Source organism: Acomys minous (assembly GCF_964271855.1).
Source record: "Acomys minous genome assembly, chromosome: 17".
NCBI lineage: Eukaryota > Metazoa > Chordata > Mammalia > Rodentia > Muridae > Acomys > Acomys minous.
In genome coordinates, this window is record NC_140500.1 from 3,400,857 (window position 1) to 3,420,278 (window position 19,422).

At 50.3% G+C, this 19,422-nt stretch overlaps 1 protein-coding gene across 2 annotated transcripts in view; it reads left to right on the forward strand.

The window, feature by feature from the left end:
- Nucleotides 1–3,993: 3,993 nt before the first annotated feature.
- The window catches only part of TM7SF3 (transmembrane 7 superfamily member 3), a 32,671-nt gene continuing 17,242 nt past the window's right edge, over nt 3,994–19,422 (forward strand). For both annotated transcript variants that reach the window (XM_084766581.1, XM_084766582.1), the window contains exons 1-6: nt 3,994–4,176; nt 12,148–12,302; nt 14,342–14,492; nt 16,453–16,573; nt 17,475–17,646; nt 18,539–18,716. In XM_084766581.1, the coding sequence (XP_084622707.1) occupies nt 4,098–4,176; nt 12,148–12,302; nt 14,342–14,492; nt 16,453–16,573; nt 17,475–17,646; nt 18,539–18,716 (856 nt within the window). In that variant the 5' untranslated portion in view covers nt 3,994–4,097. The remainder of the gene's footprint in view (nt 4,177–12,147; nt 12,303–14,341; nt 14,493–16,452; nt 16,574–17,474; nt 17,647–18,538; nt 18,717–19,422) is intronic.

Here is a 19,422-nt window from a genome sequence, read left to right on the forward strand (position 1 = left end):
ATTGGACTCTGCTGGCCGGCTACAACAGGTCCTCTGGTCAGTGCCTGATGCCAAGCAGCGCCTTTTGTTAGAACAACACCTTGAACATTCTTTGTACTGATTTAAACTTTTAAACAATGTTAGAACACTGTCTTCTATTTAAAAAATACTTACAACTTAGCTCTTTTTCTCATTTGTTTGTTTGTTTGTTTGCCTCTTACTTATTTGAGATATGGTCTAACTACTTAACCCAGACTTTGAGCTCATGGGAATCGTCTTCTATCTGCCTCCCATGAGCTAGAACTATGCGCAGAAGCCTGCAAACCTGACTTGTTAATTTGATGGTTTTGTTCATTACTAAGGACTGGTGTAATGAATATGATTATTGGCTCTTAGGATGTATGACTGTTATTCTTTTTGTGAAATCTCCCCTTCTGCGTTTGTGAGCTCACACTTGTGCACGTCCTCGCCTTTTCACGCGGTCAGCGGTGGGCTCGGGTTCAGTGCCTGTGGGCTCATTTGTGCAGCCAGTTCTATCAGCCTTTTCCTTTAGGTTGCCTTCCTTCACTTTTTGCTCAGCAATTCTTTCTATTCTTTCTTTTAAAAAAAAACTTATTATTATACTTTAAATTTTAGAAAGTGTCTCAGATCTCTTTCATAACTCCTGCTTCCTTTTCTTTCTTTCTTTCTTTCTTTTTTTTTTTCCCAGAGCTGAGGACCGAACCCAGGGCCTTTTGTTTACTAGGCAAGTGCTTACCACTAAGCTAAATCCCCACACCCTCTTAAAACTTATTTTTTTTTTTATTTTAATTATGTGTCTGTGGGGGTGGGGTATGTGCACATTAGTGCAAGTGACCACAGAGGTCAGAGGCCCACAGAGGTCAGAGGCCCACAGAGGTCAGAGGTGTGAGATCCCTCAGGAGCTAGGGTTACAGGCAGTTGTAAGCACCTGACGTAGGTGCTGGGAATCGAACTTAGGTCCTCAGGGAGAACACTGTGTGTCTCCACTTAACCACTTAGCCATGTCCCCAGCCTGTTCCTCTTGTTCTAAGATAATTTATTTTTAACATTTTTAATTTTGTATGCATCCGTGTGTCCCTGCCCAGGTGACATCCAGTGTCTTCCTCAGTCACAGGGTCTTTTACTGAACTTGGAGCTAGAGATCGGCTCAGCGGTACAGGCCGCCAACGAGCCCCAAGGCTCTTCCTGTCTGTTTTCAGTGCTGGGCTACCGTGTGCTCCGTCACGCTGCCCTACAGATGACTTCCGGGAAGCACACTCAGGTCCTCACTGCTTTTGTGGCAAGCATCTTATTGACTGAGCCATCTCCGCTCTCCCTCTACTGTACTCATACTGTTAAAAAAACAAATTATGGGCTGGAGAGATGACGCAGCTGTTAAGAGTACTGACTGCTCTTACAGAGGGCCTGGGTTCAATTCCCAGCACCCATGGGGCAGCTCACAGCCATCTGTAACTCCAGTTCCAGAGGATTCTAAGCCATCTTCTTGCCTCCTCAGGCACTGCATGTACATGGTGAACAAATACACATTCAGACAAAACACCCTCGCACTTGAAGTCAATAGAAACCAGGCAAGGCCGCCCAGACCAGTTCATAAAGGAACCCACCGGCTCGTGTGAAGTCTGTCCATGGATGCTGTCTCTTCAACAGCACATGGTATGAGCCCTCAGGTTCTGGTCGAGGCTGAGTTCTCAAGGATAATTTTGCTTAGAGGAAACAAACACTTATTTATTGAATTTATCTTGCCCTGATGCTCAGGACTAACTCAGCAAACACTTCAGAAACAGCCCTTGCTGCAGGAGACAGTAATCTTCCAATGCTCAAAAACAAAAACAAAACAAAACCCAAGAATCCAATTTCAGACTCCTCTTTTTTAAAAATAAATTTTTTTTCAAAAGGCTGTTAAACACAAGCAGGTGTTCTCAGCCCTCAACAGAAAGTTACTTTGCAGCAGGACAATCTGGCGGTTGGGGCCAGCCTGGGCTACATAGTGAATTCTAGGCTATCCTGCGCTACCAATGACAGGCCCAAGATAGAATCTCACAAAACAAAACAAAAAATAAACAAAAAAAAGAAAAGAAAAGAAAAAGAGAGACTAACAGGATAAGGAGCACAACTGAGTGTAGCTGCGGCTGGAGAGAAAGACACATTTGATTCTGTGTGTGTGACATCACAGACGTTTGTTTTCCTTTATTCTTCCTGACGTGATAGACATCTCAGAGCACACCACGGACACAATAATACTTTAAGTCAGCTCTCCTTAACCTGTGGGTCATGACCCCTCTGAGGGGGTTGAACAATTCTTTCACAGGGGTCACCTAAATTCATCGGAAAACACAGATATTTACATTATGACGCATAAAAATAACAAAATTAGTTATGAAGTAGCAGTGTGGGAATTCTAGGGGGCAGGGGGGCCACCACAATCGGAGGACCTGCATCAAAGGATCATAGCATCAGGAAGGTTGAGACCCTCTGCTGTGGGGATAAGCTCACCCTTTCTAGCTCTTTCTGAGCTCTGGGCTGGCTGGTTCAACTCAGCTGTTCTAACTCAAGCTCCTCTCCTGAGCTGCTCTGCTTGGCCTCAAACTAACTCCAGCAATCTGCTCTAACCTTCTGGCTCCTTCTCATTCTCTGGCTCGTTCTGTCTTCACCTGTGTCTGCTTGTTTTCCCTGCAACCTGCCTCTGTAAAAATTTGCTGGTAAAACTCTGCCTGTCTCGCTCCCCCACCCCTGGGCTGCTCCCTTTTAAGTCTCCTTTTTCTGTGTTCTTTATTTTTTATATATTTTTGGTTTTTTGAGACAGGGTTTCTCTGTGTAGTCCAGGCTGGCCTAGACTCATGGAGATCCCCCTGTCTCTGCCTCCCTGGTGCTGGGATTAAAGGCGTGCGCCACCGCCGACTAGACATCACTTTCAAACATGGCTGTTTCCTTCTACCAACTAACTTTGGGATTACAGGTGTGTCCTAGGGACGTGTCTATATCCCAGGCAGAGTAGCCTTGCTGCTGGATTAAAATCCCTCTACGACACAGCCCTTGGGAGGAAGAAGCCATGGTCGGAAATTCAAGGTTATCTCCACTGCATAGCTGTTGGCCGTGACTCCTGGGCTATGTGAGACCTGGTCTTGTTGGACCCTGGCCCAAAATGTTGGACCCTGGGAGTCCAATTTGGGAAGGGGGTCGCCTCGAGAAACCACTCAAGTCACACCAGCTGAGAGGTGTAGGTAACATTTATTACTGACACACCAGAAGCCCCAATTGTTTGATGTGCCAGGGTCCCTCAGCACTCGGGAGGCGAAGGACCCTGAGTAGCTGTTACAGGCTAGTTTTAAAGGCAAAAACCACAAAGCAGGTGGGGTTGCTTCTCACTGGAATCCATATGGATATTAGGACATCTGGCCTGGGGGAACTTCTTGTGAGGACATCTGATATCTGTAAATTTGTATGTAACTATTCTGGGAATTAGGGTGGAACTCTTGAGGTTAGCAGTTCCAAGAATTTGGAGAAGCCTCTGGGGTCAGAAGTTTAGGTTTTACAGTTTCTCAGTCTCAGAGGAGAAAAAGAAGAAAGCTACTTTGCACTGCTAGGATGGCACAAGAGTAGCTAGGCGCGGTGGAGCGCATGAGCATGCTTCTAATTCCAGCAGAGGAAGGCAGATCTCTGAGTCCGAGGCCAGCCTGGTCTACAGAGTGAGCTCCCGCACAGGCAGGGCTACACAGAGAGACCCTGTCTTGAACCTTCTCCCTCCGCCCCTCATAAAAAGGAAAGATTTTAAAAAAGGAGGAAGGAAGGAGAGACAGAGACAGACAGACAGAAACAGAGACAGACAGAGGGAGACAGAGAAAGACGGAGACTGACAGAGAGAGAGACATAGAGAGAGAGGAGAGAGGTGAAGACACAACAAAAGCTGGACCAGGCCTGGCCCGGGAGCCCCGGCAGCAGGCGCGCGCCCGCAGGGGCCGTCAGGGGGCGCGCGCGCGGCCGTGAGTCCGGAAGAGCGCGCTTGGCGGCACGTGCGCGCGCGGGACGGGCGAGCAGCGGGCGATGCCCGCGGGTGAGGCGGGGTAGCACCGGGCCCGCGCCCCCGGCCCGCGGCACAGATGTGGCGGCTGCTGGTGCTGGCGGTCCTGGTGGCCCTGGCGGCGGGTTCCGCCGTGGCCCAGGCGAACTCCAGCGACGGTGAGCTTCCGAGCTTCCTCCGCTCCGCAGCAAGGCCGCAGGCCGCCCGGGTCCGCGCTCCTTTCCCGGGCTGCAGGCGCTCGCTCGGCTCGGCTTCGCGGGTTCGGGACCGGGTCCCTTCTGTGGGCGCCTCGTTGGGGCTGAGAACCGGGAAGAGATAAGTAACCCCTGTTCAGACTTTCTTCCCGGGAGGGAGCAGCCATGTTTGTAGCTTTGACTGGGCGCATTGAAACGGCCCTTTGAGCTGAGTTTCTCGGGGAGCTCGCCTGTAAGCGCAGCACCCCGCGGAGGCTGCGGCAGGAGGATTTTGAGTTCAAGGCCAGTCTGGAGAGTGAGAGTCAGGGCCAAACGAACTAAAACCAAGCCCGTCGGCTACGGGGCAGCTAACTCTGTCGAGGAACTAAGGCATTCCACGCAGCAGCTGGCCGTGACGCTCCCAAATCTAGACGCTCTTCAAATGGGTGAAGTTTTGAGGGGAAAATGAGACAGCGATGGGTCTTGAGACCCTTAGGTCACGTGTTGAGTGAGAAGGGTTTAGCGACTGCTGGGAGAAGGGCGGGAGCGTTAATGGGAAATGTGAAAAGCACTAATTGTGCCAGGCTGGTGATCACATGCTTTTTCTGGTGACGTTAAATGCATTCCTTGTTTTGAGCTTGAGACAAGCAGCAAATGCAACAGTTTTCTGAACGACGGGATCGGTTTCTTATATGCTTATCTCTGAAAAGTCTGCGTAGAGCCGCATTTTAGGGTCTTTGCGTACAACTAAGGTCAGCGATGGAAAGTACAAACGTGTGTGTTGAGTGTACACACGCACAACGGTCTATTTTCTTGAAGACAACTCTGGCTCACAGTCAGGGCAAGCTTTCGCCTCTGGCGCTGTGCTAGGTGCTTTTTTTTCCTGGGCTCAGTGCTCTCTAAGTGTCAAAGCCCCAGGAGATAACGACCGCCCCCTGGAGGCTCAAGATGCTCATTACACAAAGGAACCGCTGGTAGCTTCGTGTAGTGGACCCTGTGTGGTGGCGCTGCCTAGAAACCCAGCGTTCTGAAGGTGGGGGCAGGGGGATCGAGAGCCCAAAGTCAGATTCGGTGACCTAAGGGTTCTGAGGCCTGCCTGGGCTACTTGAGACCCTATCTTAAAAAAAAAAAAATTCAGCCGGGCGTGGTGGCGCACGCCTTTAATCCCAGCACTCGGGAGGCAGAGGCAGGCGGATCACTATGAGTTCGAGGCCAGCCTAGTCTACAAAGTGAGTCCAGGATGGCCAAGGCTACACAGAGAAAACCTGTCTCGAAAAAACCAAAAAAAAAAAAAAGAAAAAAAAAAAAAAAAAAAAAAAGAAAAAAAAATCACAACACGAGGCTTTGGATTTAATTTACCAATCTTTGAAACAGCCTTCTGGCCGGGCGTGGTGGCGCACGTCTTTAATCCCAGCACTCAGGAGGCAGAGGCTGGGGGTGGGGGCGGTAAGAAACAGCCTTCTGAGGAGGGTGAGTGAGTGAAGCACCTGAGTTTGGGGTTGATGTGGAAGAGCGCCTGAGTCTGGAGGGCTAGGAGGCAGGCCTTTCTATGTCCAGCTTGAAATTTCAGGACTTATTATCTAGAACTTTTCACAAAAGTTGAGAAGAAAAGTAGTAAGTGGAGAATTAGTACTTTTTTTTTTTTTTACATTGTCACATCTACTGCTGCCGGTGCTGTTCTCTCTGTCTTATGTATCAGCATTGTTTTGTGCTGCAGGTGATAGTACTTGTGTTAAGACGCCGACATTCCGCACATCTGGATGGTGAAAGCAGCGTAGACTTAGCGGAAGGATGGGCCTCCTGTGGAGCGGCTGTGTTGTGATACAAGTGGCAGGTGTTGCCCGGTCTCAGCAGGACCAGGGCACCGAGGCTGGATGCTCAGTGATTCTGGGTGCTTCCTCTGACCAGCTGCGTCCCGGGGCTCGTCTCGTCCTCCTCGGAGTCCTGGTCTCTGCTAGCCTGGATGCCTTCAGTTTGGCTTTAGGTTCATACCCAGTTGTCCCCCTGGAAGCCCGTCCTGTAAGAGCCGGCTGGGGGGGCGGGGAGTGGGGGGTGGGGTGTCCACATTTCCCACGTTGGAGCGGGCTCTGATGAGGGCCACGGGCCCCTGTGTGGACAGATGCCTGTGACTGCTTTATTCCAAACTTGAAAGGTCGTGTGTTCTCTGTGGTGTGCACGTCCTGTTAGCTTTATGCATTTACCTTGTGGGGCTGAGGATCGGCCTCTGGCCCTCGCACATACCAAACAGGCAGCCCGCACTGGTCTAGAGCCTCAATCTTTGCCATCAGAAGATGAAAAAGGGTAGCTGAGCATGGTGCACGCCTGTCATTCTGAGCACCTCGAAGGCTGTGGCAGGAGGATTGCCTCCAGTTCAGGGCCTGTGTAGGCCACACAGCAATACCTTACCTCAAAATGAACAAACAAGCCACAGACAAGTAAAAGTTGTAAGGGACACTTGATGGCCACCAGCTCCAGGAGCTGGGCCGTCCTTCTCTGAGTCTGAGGACTGGGCAGACTTAGGAGGGCTACGCTTTGTCAGCTCTCCTGAGGTTGGCGGCTGTGTGTTAGCACAGCAGAGGGAAGTCTGAGGTGCATTTCAGTAATAGCCGAAGGAGGGGTTGGGCCGTTTTAAGATAGGGATCTCATTGGGAAAGAGGAAGCGATTAAGAATGGAAGGTCTTTCTAGAATGGAGTTAGTGGAAGGAAAACAGGACTCTGGCTGGTTAGGGATGGAAAGTGCCTACGAAAATAGAAACACACTCCCTTCTGTTCAGATGGCAGTTTGGGTCCTTTCCCCTCCCCTGCCCCCAGACAGGGTCTCTCTGTGTAGCCCTGACTGTCCTGGACTCACTTTGTAGACCAGGCTGGCCTTGAACTCACAGCGGTCTGCCTGCCTCTGCCTCCCGAGTGCTGGGATTAAAGGTGTGCACCGCCGCCGCCACCACCACCTGGCCTTGGGACCATTTTTTAAAATGTCAGATAAAACAGAGCCATATCTGTCCCGAGTACCGAGTGAGCGAGCACGCCATCTTGCCTGGGCTGCCCGCTCTGCTACCTCCTTGATGTGCTGTCTTCTTCCCACACCCCAGTCATAAGACCTAATTATGCCTGTCAAATGTTTCTGGTGACTCCTTCTCCAGACAGCTTGGAGGTGAAGTTAGGCTCCTATTAACTTCTGTAGGATGTATTTTGGGTATGTCTTCTCTTGCCAAGTCTCTTCTGTGAGTAGAAATTAAATACACTTTCCAGCTAGGCTGGATGTCTGAGGCTTGTCATGACCTAGCTAGCTGTTTGGGAAGTTGAGGCAGAGGGATTGCAATCTCAAAGCCGTTTTGGGCTAGAGCATAAGTTCAAAGGCAGTGTGGGCAAGTTAGACCATGCCTTGAAATATAAATATTAAGGAAGAACCAGGCATGTGGTTGAGTGGTGGACTGCTTGCTTAGTACTCTACAGGGCCTGGCTTCATTCCTTAGGACAGAAAACAACCAGATAATAATAACAAAACCAAATGAAGGAAATCCAGTTTTTATCGTGTATGTGGTAAAAGCTGTTCTTTCAGCCCTCTCTCTCTCTCTCTCTCTCTGTGTTCTGCCCAGAGCCCCTCATACCTTAGTACATGCAGTTTTCTCCCAGCCCCACCTCCCTTTTTTTTTCCTCTCGTTTCTGGATTCTTTTTGGTGGTGCTGTGGATTGAACCCAGAGCCCTGTGCAAGCATCTACCACTAAGCTCTATAGCCCCCAGGCCCTACCTTGAGTGTCTTTCGTTGTATCTCTGTGGAAGTCCCCTTGTTGCTGCTTATGGTAGGCAGAGCATCTCTCTGAACGCATTCCCTGGGCATTCTCCCCACTAGTGTCTTTGTAGGGCCAATCTGAGAATGCCTGAACGTTTTCTGGTTTCTCTTTTAACTGAGGAGCTGTGTCTCCAAGGCACCATGAGCCACAAAGCTCAGGATGCTCGTTGTGCGGCATCTGATGGCTGAAAACCGTCCTCTCGCTTGTTGGGTGCTTTCTGTAGCATGGCTACCTCCCTTTTACTGTGAGAGGACAGAGGCCCAGAGGAAATGAATGCCTTGCCTCAAGTCACACGGTTCAGTCACTGTTGAACAGGCATTTACTGCCAGGCTAGGCAGGAGCCTGACACTGGATCATCGGGTATGACAAAGCCTGCGTAGCCGGGAGGGAAACCGCAGGAGCGTGGTTAGGGTGTAATCATCTGTGCAGATTGTGCAATGGCTCTTGGATGGCCGATCATGCCCACACAGGGCCGGCTCAGGTAAGAGCAGAGGGGTGTGAGCCTCGCTCTCTTAGTCACAGAACTTGGTGTTTGCAGTGGTCAGTTGCCCAGAGGACTTTGTTTCGTTTTTTAGACAGGGTTAGGCAGGTCTTGAACTACCCCCGTAGCCAAGGATGATTTCAACATCTGATCCTCCTGCCTCCACCCCTGTTTCCAGTGTTGGGATCACAGCACCCAACACCTGCTTATGCATGGCTGGTGATCAAACCCAGGGCTCTGCGCATGGAGACAACCAGAGCCTGTCTAGCATGTCCTTATGATAAGGACTCTTCATAGAAACCACAGAAAGTGGGATGGATAAGGAGCTGTTGGAAAAAGAGAAATGTTTTAAGGTACCTGTTCTTAACATTACTGGTATTAAAACAACAGGCCCAGGTTTGACACTGTCTCCCGCTCAATCCCCTTTCACTGTCTTCCGCCTGGTTCCTGCTGCTGGCCTGTGGGGTGAGGCTTCTGTGGAGCACTCCGAAGCAAGAGTTCTTCCTGAAGTCAGCAGCTCAGGCTTTAATTCACCTTGAACTTCACTCCTGCTCCCCGAGTCATGTCTCTGCCCTTAGTTCTCAGGTACGAGTATTTAGACCGGAATACAACTTAGGCACTGTTTAACCAAAAGGACAAAGGTCATCTGTCACACCATGGCATCAGAAATCTCACATAAGTTAACCATCTCACCTCTGTGCTTTCTAGAACACTCTCCTGTAAAACAGAAGTATTTTATTTTAATTTGGGGAATTTTTGAGACAGTCTCATATAGTCCAGGCTGGCTTCACACTATCTAGCTGAGGCTAACCTTGACCACTGGACTTCCTGTCTCTGCCCCTGTAGGGATCTGAATAGGTATAGCCCCCATACACTCCTGTGGTGAATGCTTGGCCCATAGGGAGTGGCAGTATTAGGAGGTGTGGCCTTGTAAGAGGAAGTGTGTCACTAGGGGGTGGGCTTTGAGGTCTCAGAAGCTCAAGTCAGTTCTTTTCTGCTGCCTGTGGATCCAGATGTAGAACTCTCAGCTCCTTTTCCAGCCCCGTGTCTGCCTGTACGCTGCCATGCTTCCCGCCATGATGATGATTGACTAAACCTCTGGACTGTGAGCCAGCCCCAGTTCCATGCTTTCCTGTATAAGAGTTGCCGTGGCCACGGTGTCTCTTCATAGCAATAGAAACCCTAAGTAATAAAACTCTGAGAGTTAGCACTCAGGGAGACAGAGGCAGGAGGATCACTGTGAGTTCGAGGCTAGCCTGGTCTACAAATTGAGTCCAGGACAGCCAAGGCTACACAGAGAAACCCTGTCTCAAGAGGGGGAAAAAAGAGCCAAGCTACCTCCCCCACCCACCACAGTGCTGGTAGGGAGCCCAGCCTCACACGTGCTACACAGATGCTCTCTCACCGAGCCACAGCTTCCGCCCTGAGGTATCAGCGCTGACTAGACAGATGCTGAAGTCCGAGTGAGTGAGTGAGTGGTCTGTGTCAAACGCTTACACACCTTTCTCCTCCTCTGCTGGGGTTAAAGGCGCCTGTCACCACCACGTTCTGCTCACCATTTTCAAACTGCATACAGTGTGTGTGTGTGTGTGTGTGTGTGTGTGTGTGTGTGTGTGTGTGTGTCTGTGTCTAGTCTCTCCCTGACCCTGGGGCTATACTGGTATTAGAAAGCCCCAGTGGTCTTCCTGTCTCTGCTCTCCATAGTACAGAAGTTACAGGGTACGTGGCTGTGCCTGGCTTTTTATGAGGGTACTGGGGTTTGAACTCAGGTCCCCCATGCTCTTACTCACTGAGCCATCTCTTCGTCTCCTCCTATGTGTACGGTTTTATGTGAGGCATGGGCAGGGGTTGGCAGTCTGAAGCGTCTGGGGCCTGTATCGTGTGGCTGCTGAGGGATGACGGTGCCTGCAGCAGACTGTCAGCTGTGGGGATGTGTGCAAGGGGAAGCAACGGGCAGGGTTGACAGCCTCCCCATATTGTTTAATGTCTTTTTCCTTCTAAGTGCTGAGAATTGGACATAGCTTTTTTTGGTAGGGTGCGTTTTGTTGCCGTTTTCACAGATTTAAAATGTAGATTCAAGGCAGAGCTTAAATCCTGAGGCCATCGAAGCTGGAAGCTTTTGCTAAATCAAGAAATTTCTGATAAGAACACTTTGAAACTTGAAAAAGAGTATGTGTAAAGCAAAGCCACTCGACATGCGCTCCCAGCGGTTCCTGCTCACTCACTTGTTACCCGTCACTTGCTGTTTAATCATTTTGGTGACTGTGGCCCTATGTTTCTTTTCTAAAGAGTCATCTTATTTATTTTATGTGTATAGATGTGCATGTATGTCCTGTGTGCGTGCACATCTGTGCACTACATGTGTGCCTGCTGCCTGAGGTGGCCAGAAGAGGGCATTTGGTGCCCTGGAACTGGATATGGGCGGTTGTGAGCTTCCATGTCGGTGGCGGGAACCGAACCTGAGTCCTCTGCAAGCGCAGCCGGTGCTCTCAGCTGCTGAGCATTGGTCTTGTGCTTTCCTAGTGTGTTGGTGCCTTGGAGATTGGCTCTCGCTTCTGGGTTGAAGAGATGCTGAGGAGGGTTGACTACGCACATATCTCCAGAAATGGTTTCGGTCTTTCCCAGGCCTTCTGAGCTGTTCTGGCTCCAGAGTCTGTGTCATGGCCAAAAAAAAAAAAAAAAAAAAAAAAAAAAAAAAAAGGTCACCAGAATGCCGTGTAGAGTGCATTGGAGGGAAGGAGGCCCACAAGATGACGGAGGTGGCGCGGATGCATGGGCTGTACAGATTTTATAAGTACTTGCTGATTGCTTTTGGTGTATACAGTGCTCTGTCTACGTGTACAATCTGCATGTCAGAAGAGGGCATCCGATCAAATTATAGATGTGAGCCACCCTGTGGGTGCTGGGAATTGAACTCAGTACCTCTGGAAGAGCAGCAGGCAGTGCTCTTAACCACTGAGCCGTCTCTCCAGCCCCAGCTTGCTGACTCTTAAGAAATGGAGAAAATGAGGTGAAAAGGGTGTGTGTGTGTGTTGGGGGGGGGGAGAGGGGGGACACAAAAATGAAACCAGGAGACGGAGGACAGAAACGAGCTGAGAGCCCCTTGCACGATGAAAAAGTTAGTGGCCCCTCAGTGCTGGGGAAAACAGGCCCCACCACGGCTGACAGGCCAGAAGGCATATTTGTGTTGTTTTTTAGACAGTGTCATTAGAAAAAGTAAATTGTTTGCCACTTTTACACATGGGGTTGGGATTACCTGTTGGAGACTGGTGGGCTCAATCGGGGGTGCACAACTAAATACAGTGATCCCCTAAAATCTGTGGTAGTTGTTGGTCAGCAGGAGGGGTGGAGCCCACAGCCCCTGTGCTCAGGATGGATTGTTCACAGGGCTAGATTGTGCAGGCCTGGCAGGTAACCATGGCTACTGTGAGTTCAGGATTGCAATGGCTTCTTCTTAGCACACCCGGCCTCAGCTTTAGAGCTATCCTCGTCTTCACACACAAACACCACAGGGTCTTGATCTGTCATCCAGGCTGGCCTTGAACTCACGCAGATCCCAGTCATTGGGTTAGCCTCCAAGTGCTGAGGTAAGCGGGTTAAATTAGCATTGTACACTTGTTTATGAGTGAAATCGATACTAGAGGCACCACATTGTAACGAGGAACTTTTCTCGTTTGTTGTAGGTCTCCTTGAATTTTCTGTGGGGAAGTTTACATACTTGGTGCTCAGCGGGCCCTTTCCACGGGAGGCCATTCTGCGCCATGTTTCAAGCAACGTGACCTTTCTTCTCTTCCAAATACACTCACAGTATCAGAACGCCACCGTGTCATTTACGAAGGTGGGTGCAAAGGGTGATTTCCTTGAGAAGGTCATCTCTACAATGTTGCCGTCTTGTGTGTTACACTTTGGTGTCTGTTTCTGTGTGGGCCTGGCTCCCCCAGCAAGGTCTCTGGCATCTTTAGTTACAAGATCTCACTCCTGGGTGAGTTCCCTTGACCAGAGTCCTTAGAGGAACAGAACTACAGAGGGTTCTAGAACTGACTGTGAAGAGTAGTGCTCTTTCTTCCATCCTTGGCTAGCGGCACTCATGGCGGTCTGGATTTTTTGGTCGCTACGGCAACGCGTTCTCTGAAGCCACCTGCTCTACTTTGAGGCTTGCCATGGTGAAACTCATCTGCTATGCTTCTCCCTTCTCATTCTCGTGGCTTAAGGTAACATTCTGATCCTCAAGGCAGGAGCATTAGGAGTCACAGGCCAGCTTCCGCTGCACAGTGAAGCTGAGACCAGCTGGCCGTCCAGCAGGGTGGATCAGTGGCTAAGGCTCACTGGCTGCTCTTACAGAGGTCCTGAGTTTGTTTCCCGGCATGGCACTCACACAGCGGCTCACAGCTGTCCCTAACTCCAGTGCCAGAGGCTCTGATGCCCTCCTCTGGCTTCCACAGGTGCCAGGCGTACATATGGTGGGCAGGCATGCATACGGGCAAAAATATTCATACACATAAGACAAAAATAAGTAACTAAATAAACCTAAAACAAATGCTTTCCGTGGACTGGACTCTTTGGGGCCAGAGTTCCTGTTTTGTCTTCTCGGCCTCAGAACCTGATAGAATAAATCTCAGCCCAGTTCACTGTAGTGAATTGAAAATTTTAATGTGCAATTCGTAGCGTTTTCTTTCTGCCTGCCTCCCTCCATCACTCCCTTAATCTCTTTCCCAGTATCAAGATGGGAATTAAATCCAGGCCATCACCCTTGATAACAAGCTTTACCACTGGTCTGCACCCTGATCCCCGGTGTCTGGGTACATGAGTCGATCCCTAAAGCCCTCTGAAGAGCCAGCCAGTCCTGGTGTGGGTTTGCTACCCTGCCTGGGAGGTGGAAACAGGGCTCTGCTGGCCGGTCTGTCTAGCCAGGCAGTGAGATCCAGGTTCAGCAAGAAACTGTGTTTTAAAAAAATAATCTGCAAAGGTTACACGCCTGGTGCACGCCTGTAATCCCAGCACTCAGGAGGCAGAGGCAGGTGGGTCTCTGTAAGTTCCAGGCCAGGCTGGTCTACAGAGTGAGTTTGAGGCCAGGCTGGTCTACAGAGTGAGTTCGAGGCCAGGCTGGTCTACAGAGTGAGTTCGAGGCCAGGCTGGTCTACAGAGTGAGTTCGAGACCAGGATGGTCTACAGAGTGAGTTCCAGGCCAGGATGGTCTACAGAGTGAGTCCACGACAGCCAGGGCCACACAGAGAAACCCTGTCTGGAAGAATAAAAACAACAAAACAAAATCTGCAGGGGATGGCAGGATGGGTCAGTGGTTAAGAGCACTTGCTGTTCTTGGGGCAGCCCTGGGTGCAGTTCCCAGCACCCACATGGCAGCTCACAACCATCTGTAACTTCAGTTCCAGAGGCTCTGACCTCCGAGGGCACCAGGCATGCAAGGGTGTACATGCACACATGCAGGCAAACCACTCACACACACACACACACACACACAATCTAAAATGTACCAATTAATTAAAATAATAAGTTGAAGAGGGATAAAGGACAATACCCAGTGTCAACCTTTGTCCTCCACGTGTATGGTCACGCACTGGGCATACACACATGGCTACAATTACATATACATGAACACACACACACACACACACACACACACACACACACACACGCAGCCAGTGCTCTTGACTGCCACCTCTCCAGCCCGCAGTGACGGTGTGACTTAGAGTCGCCTATGTGAAGGTGTGGCTATATGAACATCAGATGGAAACTCTGTAAGGAGGTTTTTCCTTTTGTTCTGAGGGGATTTGGAGAGACCTGTGAACACTGGGCGGCTCTGCGGAGGATGTTATTTCTCAGTTCTGTTTTCATGATGGCTTTGCTTCCCCAACGCAGACGCTCCTTCCTGGCGCCTCAGGGACAGGCAACGACAAAGGGCTGGTTTCCATCCTCAGGCCCGGGCAGACTACGTGCACTTGGTACTTGGAGACGAAAGATACGAAGCCTGTCCAAAGTGTGGCCATTCCGCTGCCCTACTCAGAAAGAGGTAATTTCCTATACCAGTTCATGTGTGGATATGAGCTACCATGTGGAACCCTAAGGGGAAATCTTCCTGGTAGATTGTCTATTAGGGGTGCAGTTTATTTGATCAAAGTGTTTGAGTGTAAGAGCAGCAGCGAGTTGGTGTGACTGGAAGCTCAGGTCATGGCTGGAGAGCTTATCCCTTCACTAAACAAACAAACAAAACCAACCAAACTATGCATCGAGCCCTTGGAAGAGCAACAGGAGGCCCCGTCCTTTGCAGTTCCATGTTGCCAAGGGCGGAGGAGGCATAGGCTTATCCTAGGGAAGGCGCAGGCAGGGTCTGGAGAGCGATGGCGGCGCCTGGAGCCCGAGAGCAAAGGGCCGTGGACAGTGGGCACAGCTTGCTAAGGTGGATTCGGAGGAAACGTAGAGCGTTTGGGGAGGTAGTCCACTTCATCTTCAGAGAGCTGAATACAGAGGAGCTGGTGCCATAGCTTGGTTGCTCAGTGCTTGCCCAGCATGCACGGCACCCTGGGTGCTGTCTCCAGCACTGTATAAAACTGGCCTTTGTGGCGCATGCCTGCAGTCCAGCACAAAGAAGTGGAGGCCAGAGGACCAACAGGTCAGAGTCAGCTCCGTGGCAAGTTGAAGGCTAGCCTGAGCTACATGAAGAAGAAAGAACAGAGCTATGAGCACAGCAAGTGAAACGTGGGGCCGGAAAGCGGGTCCTGAGCCTGGGAGAGGGAACCAGAAAGGCACAGTGGCTACGCGTTATCAGAGAGGAGCCTCGGCCTCCTGTGTGGACTAATTGGAGATTGTGCTACACAGCAGGGGTAGGTGTCGGGTGGGCTGGAGGCAGTCGTGACTTCTGTAAAGGGCACGGTGAGTCTGAGATGCTTGTGGGATGTCTGACTAGGAGCACACAGCTGGCAGCTAGAGTGCTGGCCTGCAGTAAAGGAATGATGTTGGAAGGCCCCTGCCCCTGCTGTTTGAGGTCGCAGCTAGCTAGGTGCAGGACTCCCTCTTCTCCAGCTCTCTGCCTGACTCCATCTGGATGGTGTCTTTAGACATAGATGCTCCTAACCACATTTGATATATGGCCCTTGACACAGCTCCCTGCTAGCTCTGCCCTCCCTGCGCCTGTGGGATAACTAGGTGCTGTGTTCCTGTTCATGTGATAGGATTGTGCTGCCGAATGCAAAACCAGCATCCTTAAAGTGCCTGGTTCAACCAGTTATGGACACCTGTCCTGGAAGCCACCACCCACCTCCCAAGGGAGCGTTCTCCCTGAGTAAAGTTAACGAGCTCCTGAAGTGGTTCTGGAGTGTTCCATCTCCGTCATGGTTACGGCCTTCCAGGCCCTACGTCTCGGCTTCTGCTCCTCTGGCTTCGGTGGCCATCAGCCTCCAGGGAAGAGGAAAACCACAGAATGAGATTAGACGGGCAGCTGGCTTTAAGGCCAAGGCCACTCGGGAGAGTGTAGCCGCCTGGGGGAGTTCTGTTATTTCCTCGTGTTGAGCTTGTCAAGCACGGTACCTGATAACTACAGTGCTGAGGAGACATCTGAGGTCAGAGGAGTGCCTGCAATTTGTGCCTGACCAGGAGTGGTAAATAGTACATTCCAGAAAAATCCAAAGTCAGCAGTGTCTGACTGAAAGAGCAGGAGCGTCCTTTAGTGGGAGCTCTTTAGACAGCTTACAGTGACGGCTAAGTGAAGGTGGTGGAGACAGGCAGACTGTTAAATTTGGGGACAGATCTGGGGAACGGCTCAGGGCTGATGTACACACAGCCCTGGGGTTGAAAGAGACAGTTTGAGGGGACAGGGAATGAGGGAACTGTAGACGTCCTAACTCTGTGATGACACGGCAGATGCTGGCCTTCTGTGCTGACGAACTGCTGGCTGGGACGTTCTCGTGGTGGCTGTGGGTGCCCTGGAGCACAAAGAGGGTTCTTGGGGTACTAATCTCACCGTTTCCCCCCAGATCCCATTCCTGGAGGCTGTAATTTGGAGTTTGATTTAGATATTGATCCCAACATTTACTTGGACTATAATTTTTTTGAAACAACTATCAAGTTTGCACCAGCAAACCTAGGCTATGCAAGGTATGACGGATGGATGCTCTCCCCCGCCGAAACTGCTCTCCAGATGCTCAGGACTGTAGAGCAGGCCCAGCAGGCTGCCTCAGCCCATCACTTCCTATAGTAAACTTGAATTGCTTCGTACTTGGGATTGGCGCAGTTAATATTTGAACTATTGTTTATACTGAGTAGTCTCCTCAATCCTTTTGAATTCTTTATCTGAAGAGACAGGTGGGATGTGAGCCTGTTTTGAGCTTGGAAGTGCACCTTAATTTTCTATTTTTAAAGATTTATTTTTATTATTCATGTGTGTGTGTGTGTGTGTGTGTGTGTGTATGTGTGTGTGTGTGTGTGTGCATGAGCACAGGAGCCTGTAAAGGCTAGAGGTGCCGGATGCCCCAGAGCTGGAGTTACAGGTGGTTGTGAGCTGCCTGGATTTATTTGCTATTTATTGGCATTTATTTATTTTCTTACTTGTGTTCCTGGCTGGTTTGGAAGTTTCTGTGTAGACCAGGCTGGCCTCGAACTTGCATTTATCCTCCTCCTGCCTTCCAAGGTCTAGGGCAATTCCCTTCTCTCCTTTTTTGGATGCAGTGAGGCTCTGGCAGGGGCCTCCTGCAGGATGCAGACTCCTTTTGAGAAGGGAGAGTGCCTGGGAGCTGGCTGGGGCCGCTTCTGTATGGGCGGCAGTCCCACTCAGGAGGGCTCCCCCTCCGGACTTAATTATCACCCAAAGCTGCCTTCCGGTATGATCACGTGGGAGGCAGGGGCTTCCGGTGTGAAGCTCAGTCCATCGCCGTGTGCCGCTTGTATCGCGCACTCCACAGCTGTAGAGTTGGGGTTGCGCCTGAAAACGAACAGCTCTAACCCCCTTTCCCGGACGGGGCTTGAGCCACAAGAGACTGATGCTTAGCTTTGTTTTTAGAGCTGCGGCGCCTCCGCCGTGTGACGTGGGCACCGGCCAGGAGTCCAGGTGGAGGCTGCGCTATGACGTGTATCAGTACTTCCTGCCTGAGGGCGACCTCACCGAGGCCTCACTGCTCCGGCACCTTCAGAGGATGGCCCAGGTGCCCCAGGTGAAGGCCAGCGCGGCCAAGGTGAGTCTGGTTTTTATGGCCCATGTGGAGGGGTTGGGTCGTCTGAACCGACATTGGCCTTCAGGGAGAGTTAAGTCAGCTCTGTTTTGATTGCAGCCATGTCTCTGATGTTATCATCCTGAGGTACGAAAAGAAGTAGGTGCTAAGTGTCTGTATACTTAAGCAACGTAGATAAACACCGAGAAACTGCTGAAGGATGTACACGTTGTATTAAGATTTTAACATATATTATTAATTCCTGGAGAATTTCACACATGCGTGCAATGTATTTTCATAATATTTACCCCCAACCCTTTTCTCTAACTCCAACGAGACCCCAAGCTACCTCTCCACTTCCTGTAGAGTGCTGGGATTGCAGGCATGCGCCACTGCGCCCAACTCAGGGCAGAGGCTCTTAAAGAAAGCTGGCCCGCGGGCTGGAGAGATGGCTCAGTGGTTAGGAGCACTGTCTGAGAGGACCCAGGTTCAATTCCCAGCACGCACACAGTGGCTCACACTTGTCTGTAACTCCAGTTCCAAAAAGATCTGATACCTTCACACTAATGCACATAAAAGTAAATAAATTATTTTTTAAAAAAAAGAAAGAAAGAAAAAGAAAGCTGTTTCTCAGGCCTGGGGAGGTGGCTCAGCTGTTGAGACCATTTGCTGCTCTTGCAGAGGACGTCAGTTCCCAGCATCCTCTTCAGGCGGCTCACAGCTGCGTGGTCTGACACCCTCTTCTGGGTGCCATGGGTCTCTATACTCACAAGTTCACATCCATACGCGTCGTTGTCAGTAGCTCCTGGGGATTCCATACTGGACTGATGACTGGCGTGGCTTCTTCCAGGTCTTGTGCAGGTGACCACAGCTTTCAAAAAGCCATGTAAACACGACTTGTTATGTTTGGCCTTAGGTGGTTACCCTAACAGCTGACGACAAAACAGCTGTGTCCTTCTCCTCCCTCCCCGGACAAGGAGTCATTTATAATGTCATCGTTTGGGATCCGTCCTTCAACACGTCCGCTGCTTACGTTCCTGTGCACACGTATGCCTGCAGCTTTGAGTCACTGGATGGGAACTGTGTCTCTCCTGGTGAGTGTGTGGACTTGAACCTGGACAGAGTCTTCCTTGGCTTTGCAGATCAGTTTCCACTAGTGAAGAGTTTAAGATTGTTCAAAAATGCTTTGGGGATGGAGAGATGGCTCAGAGGTTAAGGGCACTGCTTGTTCTTCCAAAGGTCCTGATTCAATTTCCAGCAGCCACTTGGTGGCTCACAACCATCTATGATGTGATCTGATGCCCTCTCTGGCATACAGTTGTATATGCAGGCAGAGCACTGTATACTTAGTAATAAATAAATAAATCTTAAAAGAGAGACAGAGAGACAGAGAGACAGAGAGACAGAGAGACAGAGAGACAGAGAGAACTTGTTGCAAAGGACCCAGGTTCAGTTCAGCACTCACATGGCAGCTCAAACTATCCATGACTCCAGTTCTTGGGATGATGCTCTCTGCTGGCCTGTAAGGACACCAGGCATGCACATAAAATAAAATAAATAAGTCTGAAAAAAAAAGCCATATTCTGTACTCCATACAAGGCAATAGAGTGCATAGAACTAGGGCATTGGACAAAACCAGACAAAAGCCCAGAGCATTGAACATTTAGTCCTACCATATATAATATAAACATATATATAACGAGGGAGATAAGAAGATATGTTTATAAAATACGTAACACTGGGAAACTAATGGGCACCAGGAAGGAAAACAGAGCAGGCAGAGGAGTGGCCACATGTGTG